Source organism: Procambarus clarkii, chromosome 28 (assembly GCF_040958095.1).
Source record: "Procambarus clarkii isolate CNS0578487 chromosome 28, FALCON_Pclarkii_2.0, whole genome shotgun sequence".
NCBI classification, from domain to species: Eukaryota; Metazoa; Arthropoda; class Malacostraca; order Decapoda; family Cambaridae; genus Procambarus; species Procambarus clarkii.
Genome location: NC_091177.1, coordinates 22452102 through 22471640, shown reverse-complemented (window position 1 = coordinate 22471640; position 19539 = coordinate 22452102). Strand labels below are relative to the sequence as shown.

The window sequence follows — 19539 nt, the reverse complement described above, 5'->3', positions numbered from 1 at the left end:
TCCTGCTGCTGGTGTCTCCTGCTGCTTCTACTGCTGCTGGTGTCTCCTGCTGCTTCTACTGCTGCTGGTGTCTCCTGCTGCTTCTACTGCTGCTGGTGTCTCCTGCTGCTTCTACTGCTGCTGGTGTCTCCTCCTGTTTCTACTGCTGCTGGTGTCTCCTCCTGTTTCTACTGCTGCTGGTGTCTCCTCCTGTTTCTACTGCTGCTGGTGTCTCCTCCTGTTTCTACTGCTGCTGGTGTCTCCTGCTGCTTCTACTGCTGCTGGTGTCTTTTGCTGCTTCTACTGCTGCTGGTGTCTCCTCCTGTTTCTACTGCTGCTGGTGTCTCCTCCTGTTTCTACTGCTGCTGGTGTCTCCTGCTGCTTCTACTGCTGCTGGTGTCTCCTGCTGCTTCTACTGCTGCTGGTGTCTCCTCCTGTTTCTACTGCTGCTGGTGTCTCCTCCTGTTTCTACTGCTGCTGGTGTCTCCTCCTGTTTCTACTGCTGCTGGTGTCTCCTCCTGTTTCTACTGCTGCTGGTGTCTCCTTCTGTTTCTACTGCTGCTGGTGTCGCCTCCTGTTTCTACTGCTGCTGGTGTCTCCTCCTGTTTCTACTGCTGCTGGTGTCTCCTCCTGTTTCTACTGCTGCTGGTGTCTCCTCCTGTTTCTACTGCTGCTGGTGTCTCCTACTGTTTCTACTGCTGCTGGTGTCTCCTCCTGTTTCTACTGCCGCTGGTGTCTCCTCCTGTTTCTGCTGCTGCTGGTGTCTCCTCCTGCTGCTATTGCTACTGGTGTCTACGTGTTCGTCTTGTCCCCTCCATTTTTTTGGGTAAACTGACCGTACACTAAATGACAGAGACATAAGGAAAACAAAAGAAGTATTAAGTCTGCAGACACAAATAATGCTCTCTTCAGTCATTTTAGGGACTCTAATCATCCGATTGATTAGACTTCTTTTAAAATAATCTTTCCTGATTCTGATCTTCTACTCTTCACAGACGCCGTCTTGTCAAATGAGCTCAGACACACAACTGCTTCTGTTGACAACAAAAACCTTAGTCCTGGCTTTGTTGTTGTTGACTTATCACTTCACTGTACATACTCAAGCTAACATAAGCTTAGCTCCTTTTTTCTCTATTTTTCTTTCGCCTCTTTTTCTTACGTTACTATTTTTATACCTCCATTACCCCATTCTTACACCCCATTATTACACCTATTCCATCTGTACCTTTCGTCTTGCACTTACCTTCCTCTAGCAATTTCCTCTTTCACACCTCTCTCTGGCCTTACTTAATGCCCGTGCCTTCCCCGCTCCCACCCCCCACCGCTCCTGTGCCAGGTAAGTTCACTACGGGCTCTCCATAGCCCGTGCTACTTAGAACTTGTTCCGAGTAGCTGAATCTATAACAACAACAACAACCCCGCTCCCCTTCCAACTACTTAGGCTGGACGGTAAAGAAACGGTCTCCCTTCATGCAGGTCGCTTTTCAATCACCCAACGTCCAAGTGTTTGGATGCCATTCCTTCCCTTCGTCCCAATCTAAATCCTTATCCTGACTCCCTTCCAAGTGCTATACAGTCATAATTTTTTGGCGCTTTCTCCCTAATAATTCCCTCCCTCCCTCCCCCCCTCCACCCCCTCCACTACCTCCCCGCTCTTGTACCAGATAAGTCCACTAAGGGCTCACCATAGCCCGTGCTACTTGGAAATTTTTGTTTGGAGTAGCTGAATCTGAAGCAACAACAACCTCCTCACTCCCATCACAATCGACTTAATAATGGTCCAGGATGGACCGAAACGTAATCGTCTCCTCTTCTTCCGGTGTGTGGTTTAGTCTTCATATTATATATGAACCGCGATATTATTGTACAACATATTCCTGTGAGCAAGCAGGTAATTGCGTGCATGGTCCTGCAGGAGAGCTGTGGGTGGCGCTGCTGGTGAGCGTGGTGGCGTCGGGCGCGACTCTCTGGCTGCTGCAGAAGGCGTGGCAGTGGGTGTCAGGAGAGCGGACCGTCAGACTGAGCTCAGCACTGCTATATAGCTGGGGAACCCTGATGACGCAGACCCCCCGTGTTCCCTTCGTCACCAACTCGGGAAGAGTAAGCTTATCAGTTTTATCCAAAATTATAATTTCAACTAACTCTCCTAAAATTATAGCACTTATGGTTACTATTTGTCCGAACGTACAAAAATAAAATGTTCCAGCGAGGAGTGTTCTAGGTTCAATATGTTATATACGTTATGTATATGTTATGAACTATAAACTTTATACAGGCCACGAAAAAAGGCAAAACCCAAACGTAAACATTTCAAGGAATAATATAGTATTGTATCACAATATTATGTTATCACAACTGGGGAGGTCCTGTCGGACAGAGCCCCCTCATCTGATCACAACTACAAATGGGTGAGGAAGGTACCCCCCAAATTTATCACAGTGAGACAAAAAAAAAAAACATAACACAAGCAGAGGGGACACACTGTCACACTGCCACTTCTTCTGACACTGCACTATGTCAGGCCGCTTATTGAAGAACCACCCGGAATCCTACCAAATCATGGAGAAGTGAATTAATATCACCAAGATGGAATCTCGGGCTCAGTAACCAACTGTTGTCCCGTGTTCAGACCCTTTAAGTGAGCAAACGGTTACTTACCCTCCTCTCCTCAATTCGTGTGTCCTCCATCAGTTACCTTAGTTTCCTTTATTGCCGTGTCGTCAACTCAGAGTATTTATCTCTCTATTTCTCTCAGTTGGAGCCCCTCACAGGAACAAAAGCAAAGTTCAAAGTTCGCAAAGTTGTTTATCAGACGAACATTTATTACACACACTGGAATATAAAAATATAATGATTAGATGGTGCTTTGGATGAGGTACCCAACTTATAGCAACAATCACATTGTGGCTACAATCGCCTCCAATCACCTACAATAGCCTTGACCTGGTCACAGTCACCTCCAGAATTTAATAAAGCTCAAGAAATTGTGGCATACATAAATATATAATTATCAAACCAATTCAAAAGTCGCCATCAATACCATACACATATTACGGCCAACATTTATTAGGAACACTCATAAACAATATTTAAATCACTTTACCAACAAATAACTTGGGAATATAACATTATGTCCCCATCAGAGATTGTTGTGTCAACAAATGTATCTATTCTTCTACGTAGACTATATTTACCAAATTGGTCTTCACTAGGTTAATGCTCTCTTCTTTATTAATTCGTTGGGCAAAAATCATTTTGCAATCTGAGATAAACTATAAATAAATACTCTCACCTCCTTTAACTGCGTCAAGGACTCCAACATAATAAATTCCTCTCACAAACAAATACACGACCAAACGATCCTCCATGTATCGTTTTGCAAATTGATTTCTATTGTAATCAGACAAGCTTCCTCTTTACCGATTCATCTTCTAGTAAACCAACAGCAGAGTCATCAATCGGTTGATCTTCGAATAGATTTAAACGTTTTACAGCTCCGACACACGAAACTGCAGCTACCTTGTACGAACTTGCAAGTTTACCCCCCACCCTCCCCGCTCAGCTCGTTGTTGCCGTGTGGGGGCTTAGTGGGCGGCTGCCGGAGTGTGATGCTCCTTGGGACAGTCCTCTGTCCTTCTCTAGCCTTGTGCTCCTGCTGCCGTCCTCTCCAATTCTGCTGGGCACCTTTTCCTTTTCCTTCTGTTTCGTTTTTCTCCCCCCTCTTCTCCTATCTGCTTGCCGTTTCCTGCCGACCTTTTGCTTGTTCTGGTTCTTCCCTTGGACTTCTTCTATTTTGACGCCCGGGTGCTTGAGGAGGCATACTCTTGCACCCGTAGAACTGTAGTACCCGACGTCGAGAGCGAGGGGAACCTTTTATTGTCAATCCCCCTTTCGTCACTGAACCCGATCTCGACGGACTGTCGGTTTCTTAAGGTGGCGTTTGTGGGGCGTATACTCACGACGCACCCCAAGGAGGCCCCGGCAAGATCGGCGATAGCTTCTTGTTGGGTGTCCTGCCTCTAATTGTGGCTCCATGGTGGGTGTGGGGGCACATTCGTGAATGAATTCTTCTTTTCGTCAAGATGATAACCCCTGTTTCGGCTGCTTCTGGCTTACCTTCTCAGGCTCGTGGGGTGGGCGACCAAGCCCCCGAGTCAGTCCGTGTTGGAAGACCGGGCTCTGTAGCCTCCGCTGCATTGGGCCCCGACCTTGCTCCTCCTTTGGCCTCTCTGACTCCTTCCCCTGGCTCCCCTCCCTCCTCGGTGGTTGGGTCGAGCCCCAAGCCCCCAGTGGTGACTACCTCGTCCCCTGGCGCGGCTCCTTCTCTAGTTGTAACTACTGCGCCTTTTAACCCCTCTCTCTCTGGGGGTTCTCACCGCCGTCCTCGTCACGGCCGCCCTCGCTCGATTCCTTCCAGTTCTGCTACCTATCAAGCCTTGTTTGGTCCCGCTTCGTGGGCCAAATATTTTGATCTCCTCCCTCTTGATTCTGCGCCTCCTGACGATTTCTCCCTCCATCGACATCTCGTTGATTCCGAGGATGCCTCCATTACTTTCAAGCCCACTCATCTCGATACACGTGTCGTTGCTGCTCTTTCTCAGGATGCTGCTTCCCGCTTGGCTGCCTTATCCTGCCTTGGCGAGACCCCTGTTCGGGTCTCGAAGAACGCTCAGTTGAATGCCAGTGTTGGCACTATTCTGCTCCCGCCCCATGTTGCGACCGGTGTTCGGGACCTGCGCGACTGCCACGACGATATTCGACATATCCTTGCTGCCCAAGGCTATTCTATTCTCCAGGTGGACACGTTTACTCGTCCCCCTCGTGGTAGTCGCCGTCAACCCCTCCGGGTTGTGAAGATTACCTTTGATGGTAGGACCCTTCCACCCTCTGTCATTCTTGCTGGTGCCAGGTGCTCTGTCCAGGAGTACATTCCTTCTCCTCGGCTCTGTAACAAGTGCTGGAGGTTTGGGCATGGTGCCCTCCGCTGCTCTGGGACTGTCTCTCTCTGTCCTTTGTGTGGTGGCGAAGGTCACACTAAGTCGGAATGCACTTCTCCCCAGGCTCATTGCCTCAACTGCAGTGAGGCCCATCCTGCCTTCTCCCGTGCGTGTGTCCATTACAAGCTTGAGGCAGCCGTCCTCAACTTGAAACACCGGGAGCGTTTATCTTTTCCTGAGGCGAGACGCCAGGTTCGCCGGCTCCCGCCTTATACTAACATCTCTTATGCTCGCGTGTTGCGCTCTTCCTCTCCTCGTCCTTCCCCCTTCCTCAGACTCACAACCGTTTCCGGGCCTTGGACCCTGATACACCCACTGCCCCCTCCTCTGTTCCTTTGGGTTCTCTCCCGAAGGATCCACCTCCTGGTCCTCTGTCTGGGGTTCCCCTTCTTTCTACCCGGTCTGTCGTGTCTCCTGTGTCTTCTTCCTCGCCTCCCTCCGTTCCTCCTTCCCATCCTTCCCCTCCGTCTCTTGACTCTCCCCGCCGCCTGTCGGTGCGGGCTGATGTCCATCGCTCTCCAAACGGCCGTCATGTGTGCTCTCGTTCGGCTTCTCCTGCTGAGACGCTAGAATCCGTTGCCCAGTACGTGGTTGCTGGGACACTTGTCTCTTTAAGTCAGAAGCGTAAGCCTGGCTCCTCTCCTTCCTCCTCCCCGGCGGGTAAGAAGGTTTCGCTTTCTTCCTCGGCCCCTACTTCTGCCTCTCTCGCTCCTTCCCCTCCCATTTCGGTGGTTGCGCCCCCTGTTCTTGCTATGGAGGTTTCTTTAGCCCCCTGCTTCCCTCTCGGTTCCTGCCCTTGCTGAGGTTCGCTCCCCTCTTTCTACCCCCCCTCTTCCTGTTGCTGTCCTTGACTGCTCCTCTCCGTTGTCTCCTCCTCTTCCTCCTCCGGACCCCGCCCGCCCACCTCTGATCTGTTCTCCTGTTTCCTTCCCTCCGTCTTTGCTCAGTTTACCCATGCCCCCTAACCCTGACTTTGCTGACCCTGATCCCGACCCTGATATTCTTTAACGTGCTCTGTTGCTCTTTCGCCTTTGTTTCTTCCTTGTTTTCAGTTTTTGTCCTTTCTCTTCTCGTCGTTGTCCATTCTTCAATGGAACGTTCGAGGTTATTACGCCAATTTCCTCGAACTCCAACTTCTGATTTCGCGGTTTTCGCCCCTTTGTGTCTGTCTCCAGGAGCCGATGCTTGGTGCTCGTCCTGGTCGTTTTCGTGGCTATTCCTTTCTCTCTCCCCACGCCCCCAGCCGTTGCTGGGGCTTCTAATTCTTCTGCTCTCTTGATTCGTGCTGATGTTCCCTTTGTTCCTTTACTTTTTCCTTCGCCTCTCCATTGTTCTGCTGCTCGTATCTTTGTGGGGAAATGGTACACAGTTTGTTCCATTTATCTCCCCCCGAGTGTCCCGCTTTCTCTTCCTGATTTGAAACACCTCCTTAACTCCTTGCCGGAGCCTGTGCTCCTGCTGGGTGACTTCAATTGTCGTCATTCTCTTTGGGGTGACGTTCTGACGAATACCCGGGGTCGCCTTCTTGAGCCGTTTCTCCTCTCTTCTTCCCTGTCTCTTCTGAATTCTGGTGAGCCCACTCATTTGGACTCTCGGACTCGCACCCTTTCTTGTCTTGAGCTTTCTCTCTGCTCTTCTTCTCTTTACTTAGATTTCACGTGGCAGGTTCTTGATGACCTCCATGGAAGTGATCATTTCCCGATCCTTGTTTCCTTTTTCTCTTTTCGCCCTTCCTCCTCTTTCCCTAGGTGGCAGTTTGCTAAGGCGGACTGGACCCTATTTACCCTCAGTGCTACTCTCTCTGACCTCTCCCTTCTGCTTCTCTCTCGCGCTCTCCTCCTTTTTCATGACACTGTCTTCAACGCTGCCCTCTGCTCTATGCCTCGCTCTTCCTCTCGGGGTCCACGGAAGTGCGTTCCCTGGTGGAATGCGGACTGTGCTCGGGCTGTCCGCTGTAAGCGTGCAGCCTGGAAGAGGCACCGCCGTAGGCAGACGACCGATTCTTTTCTTTTCTTTCGGAAAGCGAGTGCGGTGGCCCGTAGTGCCATCCGTACGGCTAAACGTGAATGTTGGGCATCTTATGTTCTGACAATTACGTCCGAAACTCCTCTGGCCCAGATCTGGAAGCGTATCCGCAAGATAGCGGGTAAGTTCGTTCCCGATCTTTCACCGGTCCTTCACCTCCATGATACTCTTGTGGCGGACCCGTTGCAGGTCGCTTCCATACTGGGCTCCCACTTTTCTTCTGTTAGCTCTGGTCTTCATCTTCCCCAATCTTTTCTTCTTCGTAAACCTGTCCTTGAGTCTCGTCCTTTAGATTTCTGCACTCATCTTCAGCTTCCCTATAATGATCCCTTCTCTCTCTCTGAACTTCGTTCTGCCCTGGCCCTCTGCGGTTCTACGGCGGCGGGCTCCGATGGTATTCATTATGAGATGCTTCGCCATCTCCCTCCGTGCACGTCTCAGTATTTACTGAGTCTGTATAATCGGATCTGGGAGTCGTCGTCAGTCCCTGAGGACTGGCTCGATGCCGTTGTCCTCCCTGTTTGCAAACCGGGGTCTCTGGGTACTTCCCCTAAAGACTTTCGCCCTATTGCTCTCACAAGTTGTGTCTGCAAACTCTTTGAACGTATGGTTAACGTTCGTCTGATGTGGTTCCTGAAACACCATCACCTCCTCTCCCCTTCTCAATTTGGTTTCCGCAAGTGCCGCAGCACGACAGATGTCCAGGTGAACTTGGAGGTCTATATTCGTACTGCTTTTGCTGCGAAGACCTCCGTTGTTGCCGTCCTTTTTTACCTGGAAAAGGCTTACGACACCACTTGGCGATATCATATTCTATCTCAACTTCATTCTTTTGGCCTTCGTGGTCATCTCCCTCTCTTTCTCCGGAGCTTCCTCTCCCGTCATTCCTTTCGGGTGCGCCTTGGTACCGCTCTCTCTGCCTCTTTTCAGCAATACGAAGGTGTGCCCCAGGGTAGTGTTCTGAGCACTACTCTTTTTCTGGTTGCCCTCAATGGTCTTCTTTCCTCTCTTCCTTCTGGTGTCTTCTCCGCTCTCTATGTCTATGATTTTACCCTTTGCTGTCAGGGTGATGATTCGCCTCTCCTTCAGCGCCGGCTTCAACTTGCAATTGATGCCGTGTCGTCTTGGGCCACCGATCATGGCTTCAAGTTCTCTACTTCTAAGACTTGTGCCATGACCTTTACGCGGAAACGGGTTGTTCTTCGTCCCTCTTTGTCACTTTATGGTCATCCCCTTGAATACAAAGATTCTGCGAAGCTTTTGGGGTTATTCCTTGACACTCGTTTGTCTTGGTCTCCCCATATCTCTTACCTCCGTGTTGAGTGCTCTAAGACCCTTACCCTCCTTCGGGTCTTATCCCATACTTCTTGGGGGGCAGATAGGCGCACTCTTCTTGCTTTACATTCCTCTCTCGTCCTGTCTAAGCTCGATTATGGTTGCCCTGCTTACTCGTCTGCTTCTCCTTCTACTCTTCGCCGTCTTGATGCTTTGCACCATACTGGGTTGCGCCTCAGTTCTGGTGCCTTTCGTTCGACTCCCGTCCTTAGCTTGTATGTTGACACTGGCTTCCTATCTCTCCGGGACCGCCGTGATCGCTACTGTCTTTGCTATCTTGCGCGGTCCTTACAACATCCTTCCTCTCGCCTCTGTCGTTCTTTAACTTTTACCCCTCCTGCGGTTCCTGTTCCTCTTCACCACCTCCCTCTTTCTGTCCGGTTATCTCGCCTCCAGGATTCTCTTTCCGTTCGTATTTCTAATGTTTCTCTTCGTGTTGTTCCTTCTTTGCCCCCATGGAGAGTCCCTCTTCCGCGGTTTTGTACTTCCTTGACCCGTATCACTAAAGCTTTTACCTCTCCTACGGTTCTAAAACGCCTTTTCCTTGAGCACTTTTCTTCTCACTCCCGCTCCGTTTTTGTCTTCACCGATGGGTCAAAGTCGGCGGACGGTGTTGGTTACTCTGTTGTTTTTCCTGATCGCACTTATATGTGTCGCTTACCTCCGGAGACTAGCATCTTTACAGTGGAAATTTATGCTATTCTCTATGCTCTTCGTCTCCTGCTTTCTCGTTGTCAGTCTTCGTTTGTAGTTGTTGTTGACTCTCGTAGTGCCCTCATGGCTCTCGGGTCCTTTAATCCGGTTCATCCAGTAGTTGTCGAGATCCAGCATTGGCTGTTTCTTGTTCACAGTAAATTTAAGTCGGTTGAGTTTTGTTGGGTTCCCAGCCATATTGGTGTGTCTTTAAATGAGCGTGTGGATGCTGCCGCCAAGGAAGCTGTCCGCTCTTGTCCCATCTCTCTTCAAGGTATTCCATATTCCGACTTTTACCCGGTTATCCATTCCTCCGTCCTTTCCCGTTGGCAGGCTTCTTGGTCGTCTGTTACTGGTAACAAACTACGTACTCTTAAATATTGTGTTTCCTCGTGGCCGTCCTCCTACCACCGTAACCGGCGATGGGAAACAGCTCTGGCGAGGTTGCGTATTGGCCATACTCGCTTAACCCATGGTCACTTGATGGAGCGCCGCCCTGCTCCTTATTGTTCTAGTTGCATTGTCCCTCTTACGGTCGTGCATGTCCTTCTTGAATGTCCTGACTTCCAGGACGAGCGTGTGTCTTGCTTTCCGACCGCCCCTCGCGGTCACTTGTCCCTCAATAGAATTCTTGGTGACTCGGATACTTTTGATATCGTTCGCCTTATGCGTTTTTGTTCTCGTATTGGCATCCTTGGTGATATTTTGCGCCCTCTGATTATTCTGCGCATTTGATGGTGCTACATAGCCTTCCCGGTTTGGTGCCTTCTTTTGATAATTACTTACTTACTTGCAAGTTTACCCCAACAAAATAATTTCTTTCCATGAACAACAGTAATTCAATTAAAATAAACTCCTCCAACATTCCAAGTCATCAGTTGGCCCTCACCACGAAGGGTACTTGCCCCTCCAAGCAAGTTCACACTGAAAGTGAATGGGTAATGTGACTACAGGTAGTGGGCCAGCAGTCGCGCACTACCAGTTGATCACGGACCACCGTTGAGCGAGCATGTGTCGCTCTCGACTCCATCATACTATTTCATCTTAACTTCCTCATTTAATTTCATTAAAACTGAATGCATAACTAATTCGTGTATCTAAACATCAATATAAGATCACTGGGCATTAATCTTCTCTGCATAAGGCATACTGTGTTAATCAAAGAGTTCTTACCGCAAAAGTTCAAAAGTTATGATCACCACAGATTGAGATGAACGCCACATAATGTCCTCCTCCCGCTCCTAGCACTTACTTCCTTCGCAGATCCCTGCAGATTCCTCACCAAAACACACAAAAAATTATTTCCTCAGATGCGACGAAGTGCGTATTCTCTCTTTGACAAGTGATGTCACAAACCCTCTGCACACGTCTCGCTACCAGCCATGAAGTCACCTCTGTACTCGACACGCTATTAGCGATGACGTCATCTCTGTATACGACTCGCCACTTGGGATGACGTCAGCCCCTTCCCTCGGGAAAATCCACATCCTGTCAACATCTCATCCTACTTCCACAAAGTTGCTCAGCATTGCTTTAATGCCTCATCTGTAATATCAAAAGGTGGCTCTTATTTTGCCAACTTATACTAAAAGATTCATTTGCATTTCGTGTAGGGTCAAGTGGGCCCTCACTTTGGGGCAGAGACTAGATCATGAAGCTATACGGGGCTTGTCACGGTTCTGTCATATATTATTGTTGACTAGGAGATTAAGGCTTTTAGTTTTCCAGTTTGGCAGCAGGATGCTGCTTCTGGAAACTCTCCTTTTAAGACTACTCATAGCCGAATTGATAGAGTTACGGACTCAAACGCGTCGGGGTCACGGTTCGAGACCCCATACAGACCACGTGAATGGAATACTCTACTTTAATTTTGCCTTGAGCTTCTTTAAGAAGAATCAAGACTTTAGCCCTGTTATTGTTTAACCTGTCTTGTAATTTATCAACATAATTTACCTATACAACACTTTTTGGATTTCCAACAATTTTATCTCTTAAGATTGTTAGTGAACGTCTCACATCATGGCCAAAAACTAATGTGTTGGGTGAACAGCCCAGGGACTCCTGAAAAGTATCCCTCGGTGCAACGAGCATCAGTGGAAGACAATCATCCCAGTCTCTGGCAGTTTCCATGCAACTGGTTCTCAGCATTTGTTTAAGGGTTTGGTGCATCCTTTCCAAAGCACCTTGGCTCTCAGGATGGTAAGTAGGGATGTCTTATGGAGGATGTCAAACTCCCCACAAAACTGCTGAAAACCTTTTGAAATGAAATTTACCCCATTATCTGTCTTTATTACTTTTGGTGGACCAAAAATAGTGCAAAATTTCATTATGTGCCTTACTACCACTTTCGTTGTATCATTTCTCATAGGGAATGCCTCAGAAAAACGTGTAGTCTGATTTCTTATATACATCAATGATCTGCCTAATGTCTCGACATTCTGAAACCTATTTTGTTTGCTGATGATACTACCCTCATCTACTCTAACCCCAACCCACATACACTAAATAATGTTGTTAATAATGAACTAAAAAAAGTCCACTAATGGATCACACACAGAGATCACACTAACGTGATGTATCAAATGAACAAATCCACAAGGGCCGTTTCGAGGATTCGAACCTACGTCCAGGAGCATCCCAGACACTGCCTTAATCGACTGAGCTCCGACAGGGTAAAAGGGTTGAAACCGAAGTTCTACTGAACTTACTGGATCCCGTAGCCTCTCCAAGGCACAAATCAGGCTTTTACACAACCCCCCCCCCCCTGCACCCGAGCTATGTCAATAGGCCGTTCTCCCTCTTCGCCCTTACATCATCACACACAGAGATCACACTAACGTGATGCATCAAATGAACAAGGGCCGTGACGAGGATTCGAACCTGCGCTCAGGAGCATTCCAGACACTGCCTTAATCGACTGAGCTACGACCGGGTAAAAAAAAGAGTTGAAACCAAAGTTCTACTGAACATACTGGATCCCGTAAGCCTGATTTGTGCCTCGGAGAGGCTACGGGATCCAGTAAGTTAAGTAGGAATTTGGTTTCAACCCTTTTACCCTGTCGTAGCTCAGTCGATTAAGGTAGCCTAGGTAGCCTAAGCTACCATCATCTTTTGTCCAGTCGTGATGGCCGAGTGGTTAAGGTGTCCTGTACCACCAGTTACATAGTGCTCCTGGCAGTATGGGCTCGAGTCACTTCTGGGGTGAGTTTTCAGTTGCATATATGCCTGGGGACCATGCAGGCTTGTTTGTATATATGTATATATATATATATATATATATATATATATATATATATATATATATATATATATATATATATATATATATATATATATATATATATATATATATATATATATATATGTCGTACCTAGTAGCCAGAACTCACTTCTCAGCCTACTATGCAAGGCCCGATTTGCCTAATAAGCCAAGTTTTACTGAATTAATATATTTTCTCTATTTTTTCCTTATGAAATGATAAAGCTACCCATTTCATTATGTATGAGGTCAATTTTTTTTATTGGTGTTAAAATTAACGTAGATATATGACCGAACCTAACCAACCCTACCTAACCTAACCTAACCTATCTTTATAGGTTAGGTTAGGTTAGGTAGCCGAAAACGTTAGGTTAGGTTAGGTTAGGTAGGTTAGGTAGTCGAAAAAACATTAATTCATGAAAACTAGGCTTATTAGGCAAATCGGGCCTTGCATACTAGGCTGAGAAGTGAGTTCTGGCTACTAGGTACGACATATATATATATATATATATATATATATATATATATATGTCGTACCTAATAGCCAGAACGCACTTCTCAGCCTACTATTCAAGGCCCGATTTGCCTAATAAGCCAAGTTTTCATGAATTAATGTTTTTTCGTCTACCTACCCTACCTAACCTAACCTAACCTAGCTTTTTTTGGCTACCTAACCTAACCTTACCTATAAATATAGGTTAGGTTAGGTTAGGTAGGGTTGGTTAGGTTCGGTCATATATCTACGTTAATTTTAACTCCAATAAAAAAAAATTGACCTCATACATAGAGAAAAGGGTTGCTTTATCATTTCATAAGAAAAAAATTATAGTAAATATATTAATTCAGGAAAACTTGGCTTATTAGGCAAATCGGGCCTTGAATAGTAGGCTGAGAAGTGAGTTCTGGCTACTAGGTACGACATATATATATATATATATATATATATATATATATATATATATATATATAACTGAAAACTCACACCCCAGAAGTGACTCGAACCCATACTCCCAGATGCCACGCAACTGGTATGTACAAGACGCCTTAATCCACTTGACCATCACGACCGGACATAATGAGGTGATAGCCGAGGCTATTTGAACCACCCCACCGCCGGCACTCGGATAGTAATCTTGGGCATAGCATTTTACCAAATCACCTCATTCTTTGGGGCACACGTGAGGAACACAAATGCGAAGAAGCCTGAATGGTCCCCAGGACAATATGCAACTGAAAACTCACACCCCAGAAGTGACTCGAACCCATACTCCCAGATGCCACGCAACTGGTATGTACAAGACGCCTTAATCCACTTGACCATCACGACCGGACATAATGAGGTGATAGCCGAGGCTATTTGAACCACCCCACCGCCGGCACTCGGATAGTAATCTTGGGCATAGCATTTTACCAAATCACCTCATTCTTTGGGGCACACGTGAGGAACACAAATGCGAAGAAGCCTGAATGGTCCCCAGGACAATATGCAACTGAAAACTCACACCCCAGAAGTGACTCGAACCCATACTCCCAGATGCCACGCAACTGGTATGTACAAGACGCCTTAATCCACTTGACCATCACGACCGGACATAATGAGGTGATAGCCGAGGCTATTTGAACCACCCCACCGCCGGCACTCGGATAGTAATCTTGGGCATAGCATTTTACCAAATCACCTCATTCTTTGGGGCACACGTGAGGAACACAAATGCGAAGAAGCCTGAATGGTCCCCAGGACAATATGCAACTGAAAACTCACACCCCAGAAGTGACTCGAACCCATACTCCCAGATGCCACGCAACTGGTATGTACAAGACGCCTTAATCCACTTGACCATCACGACCGGACATAATGAGGTGATAGCCGAGGCTATTTGAACCACCCCACCGCCGGCACTCGGATAGTAATCTTGGGCATAGCATTTTACCAAATCACCTCATTCTTTGGGGCACACGTGAGGAACACAAATGCGAAGAAGCCTGAATGGTCCCCAGGACAATATGCAACTGAAAACTCACACCCCAGAAGTGACTCGAACCCATACTCCCAGATGCCACGCAACTGGTATGTACAAGACGCCTTAATCCACTTGACCATCACGACCGGACATAATGAGGTGATAGCCGAGGCTATTTGAACCACCCCACCGCCGGCACTCGGATAGTAATCTTGGGCATAGCATTTTACCAAATCACCTCATTCTTTGGGGCACACGTGAGGAACACAAATGCGAAGAAGCCTGAATGGTCCCCAGGACAATATGCAACTGAAAACTCACACCCCAGAAGTGACTCGAACCCATACTCCCAGATGCCACGCAACTGGTATGTACAAGACGCCTTAATCCACTTGACCATCACGACCGGACATAATGAGGTGATAGCCGAGGCTATTTGAACCACCCCACCGCCGGCACTCGGATAGTAATCTTGGGCATAGCATTTTACCAAATCACCTCATTCTTTGGGGCACACGTGAGGAACACAAATGCGAAGAAGCCTGAATGGTCCCCAGGACAATATGCAACTGAAAACTCACACCCCAGAAGTGACTCGAACCCATACTCCCAGATGCCACGCAACTGGTATGTACAAGACGCCTTAATCCACTTGACCATCACGACCGGACATAATGAGGTGATAGCCGAGGCTATTTGAACCACCCCACCGCCGGCACTCGGATAGTAATCTTGGGCATAGCATTTTACCAAATCACCTCATTCTTTGGGGCACACGTGAGGAACACAAATGCGAAGAAGCCTGAATGGTCCCCAGGACAATATGCAACTGAAAACTCACACCCCAGAAGTGACTCGAACCCATACTCCCAGATGCCACGCAACTGGTATGTACAAGACGCCTTAATCCACTTGACCATCACGACCGGACATAATGAGGTGATAGCCGAGGCTATTTGAACCACCCCACCGCCGGCACTCGGATAGTAATCTTGGGCATAGCATTTTACCAAATCACCTCATTCTTTGGGGCACACGTGAGGAACACAAATGCGAAGAAGCCTGAATGGTCCCCAGGACAATATGCAACTGAAAACTCACACCCCAGAAGTGACTCGAACCCATACTCCCAGATGCCACGCAACTGGTATGTACAAGACGCCTTAATCCACTTGACCATCACGACCGGACATAATGAGGTGATAGCCGAGGCTATTTGAACCACCCCACCGCCGGCACTCGGATAGTAATCTTGGGCATAGCATTTTACCAAATCACCTCATTCTTTGGGGCACACGTGAGGAACACAAATGCGAAGAAGCCTGAATGGTCCCCAGGACAATATGCAACTGAAAACTCACACCCCAGAAGTGACTCGAACCCATACTCCCAGATGCCACGCAACTGGTATGTACAAGACGCCTTAATCCACTTGACCATCACGACCGGACATAATGAGGTGATAGCCGAGGCTATTTGAACCACCCCACCGCCGGCACTCGGATAGTAATCTTGGGCATAGCATTTTACCAAATCACCTCATTCTTTGGGGCACACGTGAGGAACACAAATGCGAAGAAGCCTGAATGGTCCCCAGGACAATATGCAACTGAAAACTCACACCCCAGAAGTGACTCGAACCCATACTCCCAGATGCCACGCAACTGGTATGTACAAGACGCCTTAATCCACTTGACCATCACGACCGGACATAATGAGGTGATAGCCGAGGCTATTTGAATCACCCCACCGCCGGCACTCGGATAGTAATCTTGGGCATAGCATTTTACCAAATCACCTCATTCTTTGGGGCACACGTGAGGAACACAAATGCGAAGAAGCCTGAATGGTCCCCAGGACAATATGCAACTGAAAACTCACACCTTAGAAGTGACTCGAACCCATACTCCCAGATGCCACGCAACTGGTATGTACAAGACGCCTTAATCCACTTGACCATCACGACCGGACATAATGAGGTGATAGCCGAGGCTATTTGAACCACCCCACCGCCGGCACTCGGATAGTAATCTTGGGCATAGCATTTTACCAAATCACCTCATTCTTTGGGGCACACGTGAGGAACACAAATGCGAAGAAGCCTGAATGGTTCCCAGGACAATATGCAACTGAAAACTCACACCCCAGAAGTGACTCGAACCCATACTCCCAGATGCCACGCAACTGGTATGTACAAGGCGCCTTAATCCACTTGACCATCACGACCGGACATAATGAGGTGATAGCCGAGGCTATTTGAACCACCCCACCGCCGGCACTCGGATAGTAATCTTGGGCATAGCATTTTACCAAATCACCAATCATTTTTACCAATCATTTTACCAATGCTATGCCCAAGATTACTATCCGAGTGCCGGCGGTGGGGTGGTTCAAATAGCCTCGGCTATCACCTCATTATGTCCGGTCGTGATGGTCAAGTGGATTAAGGCGTCTTGTACATACCAGTTGCGTGGCATCTGGGAGTATGGGTTCGAGTCACTTCTGGGGTGTGAGTTTTCAGTTGCATATTGTCCTGGGGACCATTCAGGCTTCTTCGCATTTGTGTTCCTCACGTGTGCCCCAAAGAATGAGGTGATTTGGTAAAATGCTATGCCCAAGATTACTATCCGAGTGCCGGCGGTGGGGTGGTTCAAATAGCCTCGGCTATCACCTCATTATGTCCGGTCGTGATGGTCAAGTGGATTAAGGCGTCTTGTACATACCAGTTGCGTGGCATCTGGGAGTATGGGTTCGAGTCACTTCTGGGGTGTGAGTTTTCAGTTGCATATTGTCCTGGGGACCATTCAGGCTTCTTCGCATTTGTGTTCCTCACGTGTGCCCCAAAGAATGAGGTGATTTGGTAAAATGCTATGCCCAAGATTACTATCCGAGTGCCGGCGGTGGGGTGGTTCAAATAGCCTCGGCTATCACCTCATTATGTCCGGTCGTGATGGTCAAGTGGATTAAGGCGTCTTGTACATACCAGTTGCGTGGCATCTGGGAGTATGGGTTCGAGTCACTTCTGGGGTGTGAGTTTTCAGTTGCATATTGTCCTGGGGACCATTCAGGCTTCTTCGCATTTGTGTTCCTCACGTGTGCCCCAAAGAATGAGGTGATTTGGTAAAATGCTATGCCCAAGATTACTATCCGAGTGCCGGCGGTGGGGTGGTTCAAATAGCCTCGGCTATCACCTCATTATGTCCGGTCGTGATGGTCAAGTGGATTAAGGCGTCTTGTACATACCAGTTGCGTGGCATCTGGGAGTATGGGTTCGAGTCACTTCTGGGGTGTGAGTTTTCAGTTGCATATTGTCCTGGGGACCATTCAGGCTTCTTCGCATTTGTGTTCCTCACGTGTGCCCCAAAGAATGAGGTGATTTGGTAAAATGCTATGCCCAAGATTACTATTCGAGTGCCGGCGGTGGGGTGGTTCAAATAGCCTCGGCTATCACCTCATTATGTCCGGTCGTGATGGTCAAGTGGATTAAGGCGTCTTGTACATACCAGTTGCGTGGCATCTGGGAGTATGGGTTCGAGTCACTTCTGGGGTGTGAGTTTTCAGTTGCATATTGTCCTGGGGACCATTCAGGCTTCTTCGCATTTGTGTTCCTCACGTGTGCCCCAAAGAATGAGGTGATTTGGTAAAATGCTATGCCCAAGATTACTATCCGAGTGCCGGCGGTGGGGTGGTTCAAATAGCCTCGGCTATCACCTCATTATGTCCGGTCGTGATGGTCAAGTGGATTAAGGCGTCTTGTACATACCAGTTGCGTGGCATCTGGGAGTATGGGTTCGAGTCACTTCTGGGGTGTGAGTTTTCAGTTGCATATTGTCCTGGGGACCATTCAGGCTTCTTCGCATTTGTGTTCCTCACGTGTGCCCCAAAGAATGAGGTGATTTGGTAAAATGCTATGCCCAAGATTACTATCCGAGTGCCGGCGGTGGGGTGGTTCAAATAGCCTCGGCTATCACCTCATTATGTCCGGTCGTGATGGTCAAGTGGATTAAGGCGTCTTGTACATACCAGTTGCGTGGCATCTGGGAGTATGGGTTCGAGTCACTTCTGGGGTGTGAGTTTTCAGTTGCATATTGTCCTGGGGACCATTCAGGCTTCTTCGCATTTGTGTTCCTCACGTGTGCCCCAAAGAATGAGGTGATTTGGTAAAATGCTATGCCCAAGATTACTATCCGAGTGCCGGCGGTGGGGTGGTTCAAATAGCCTCGGCTATCACCTCATTATGTCCGGTCGTGATGGTCAAGTGGATTAAGGCGTCTAGTACATACCAGTTGCGTGGCATCTGGGAGTATGGGTTCGAGTCACTTCTGGGGTGTGAGTTTTCAGTTGCATATTGTCCTGGGGACCATTCAGGCTTCTTCGCATTTGTGTTCCTCACGTGTGCCCCAAAGAATGAGGCGATTTGGTAAAATGCTATGCCCAAGATTACTATCCGAGTGCCGGCGGTGGGGTGGTTCAAATAGCCTCGGCTATCACCTCATTATGTCCGGTCGTGATGGTCAAGTGGATTAAGGCGTCTTGTACATACCAGTTGCGTGGCATCTGGGAGTATGGGTTCGAGTCACTTCTGGGGTGTGAGTTTTCAGTTGCATATTGTCCTGGGGACCATTCAGGCTTCTTCGCATTTGTGTTCCTCACGTGTGCCCCAAAGAATGAGGTGATTTGGTAAAATGCTATGCCCAAGATTACTATCCGAGTGCCGGCGGTGGGGTGGTTCAAATAGCCTCGGCTATCACCTCATTATGTCCGGTCGTGATGGTCAAGTGGATTAAGGCGTCTTGTACATACCAGTTGCGTGGCATCTGGGAGTATGGGTTCGAGTCACTTCTGGGGTGTGAGTTTTCAGTTGCATATTGTCCTGGGGACCATTCAGGCTTCTTCGCATTTGTGTTCCTCACGTGTGCCCCAAAGAATGAGGTGATTTGGTAAAATGCTATGCCCAAGATTACTATCCGAGTGCCGGCGGTGGGGTGGTTCAAATAGCCTCGGCTATCACTTCATTATGTCCGGTCGTGATGGTCAAGTGGATTAAGGCGTCTTGTACATACCAGTTGCGTGGCATCTGGGAGTATGGGTTCGAGTCACTTCTGGGGTGTGAGTTTTCAGTTGCATATTGTCCTGGGGACCATTCAGGCTTCTTCGCATTTGTGTTCCTCACGTGTGCCCCAAAGAATGAGGTGATTTGGTAAAATGCTATGCCCAAGATTACTATCCGAGTGCCGGCGGTGGGGTGGTTCAAATAGCCTCGGCTATCACCTCATTATGTCCGGTCGTG

General features: G+C 48.2%; 1 protein-coding gene across 1 annotated transcript in view; it reads left to right on the top strand.

The window, feature by feature from the left end:
• The window catches only part of LOC123755099 (uncharacterized), a 159690-nt gene that overhangs the window by 57680 nt on the left and 82471 nt on the right, over positions 1-19539 (top strand). The window contains exon 10 of the mRNA XM_069332676.1: positions 1895-2079. Coding sequence (XP_069188777.1) covers positions 1895-2079 — 185 coding nt within the window. The remainder of the gene's footprint in view (positions 1-1894; positions 2080-19539) is intronic.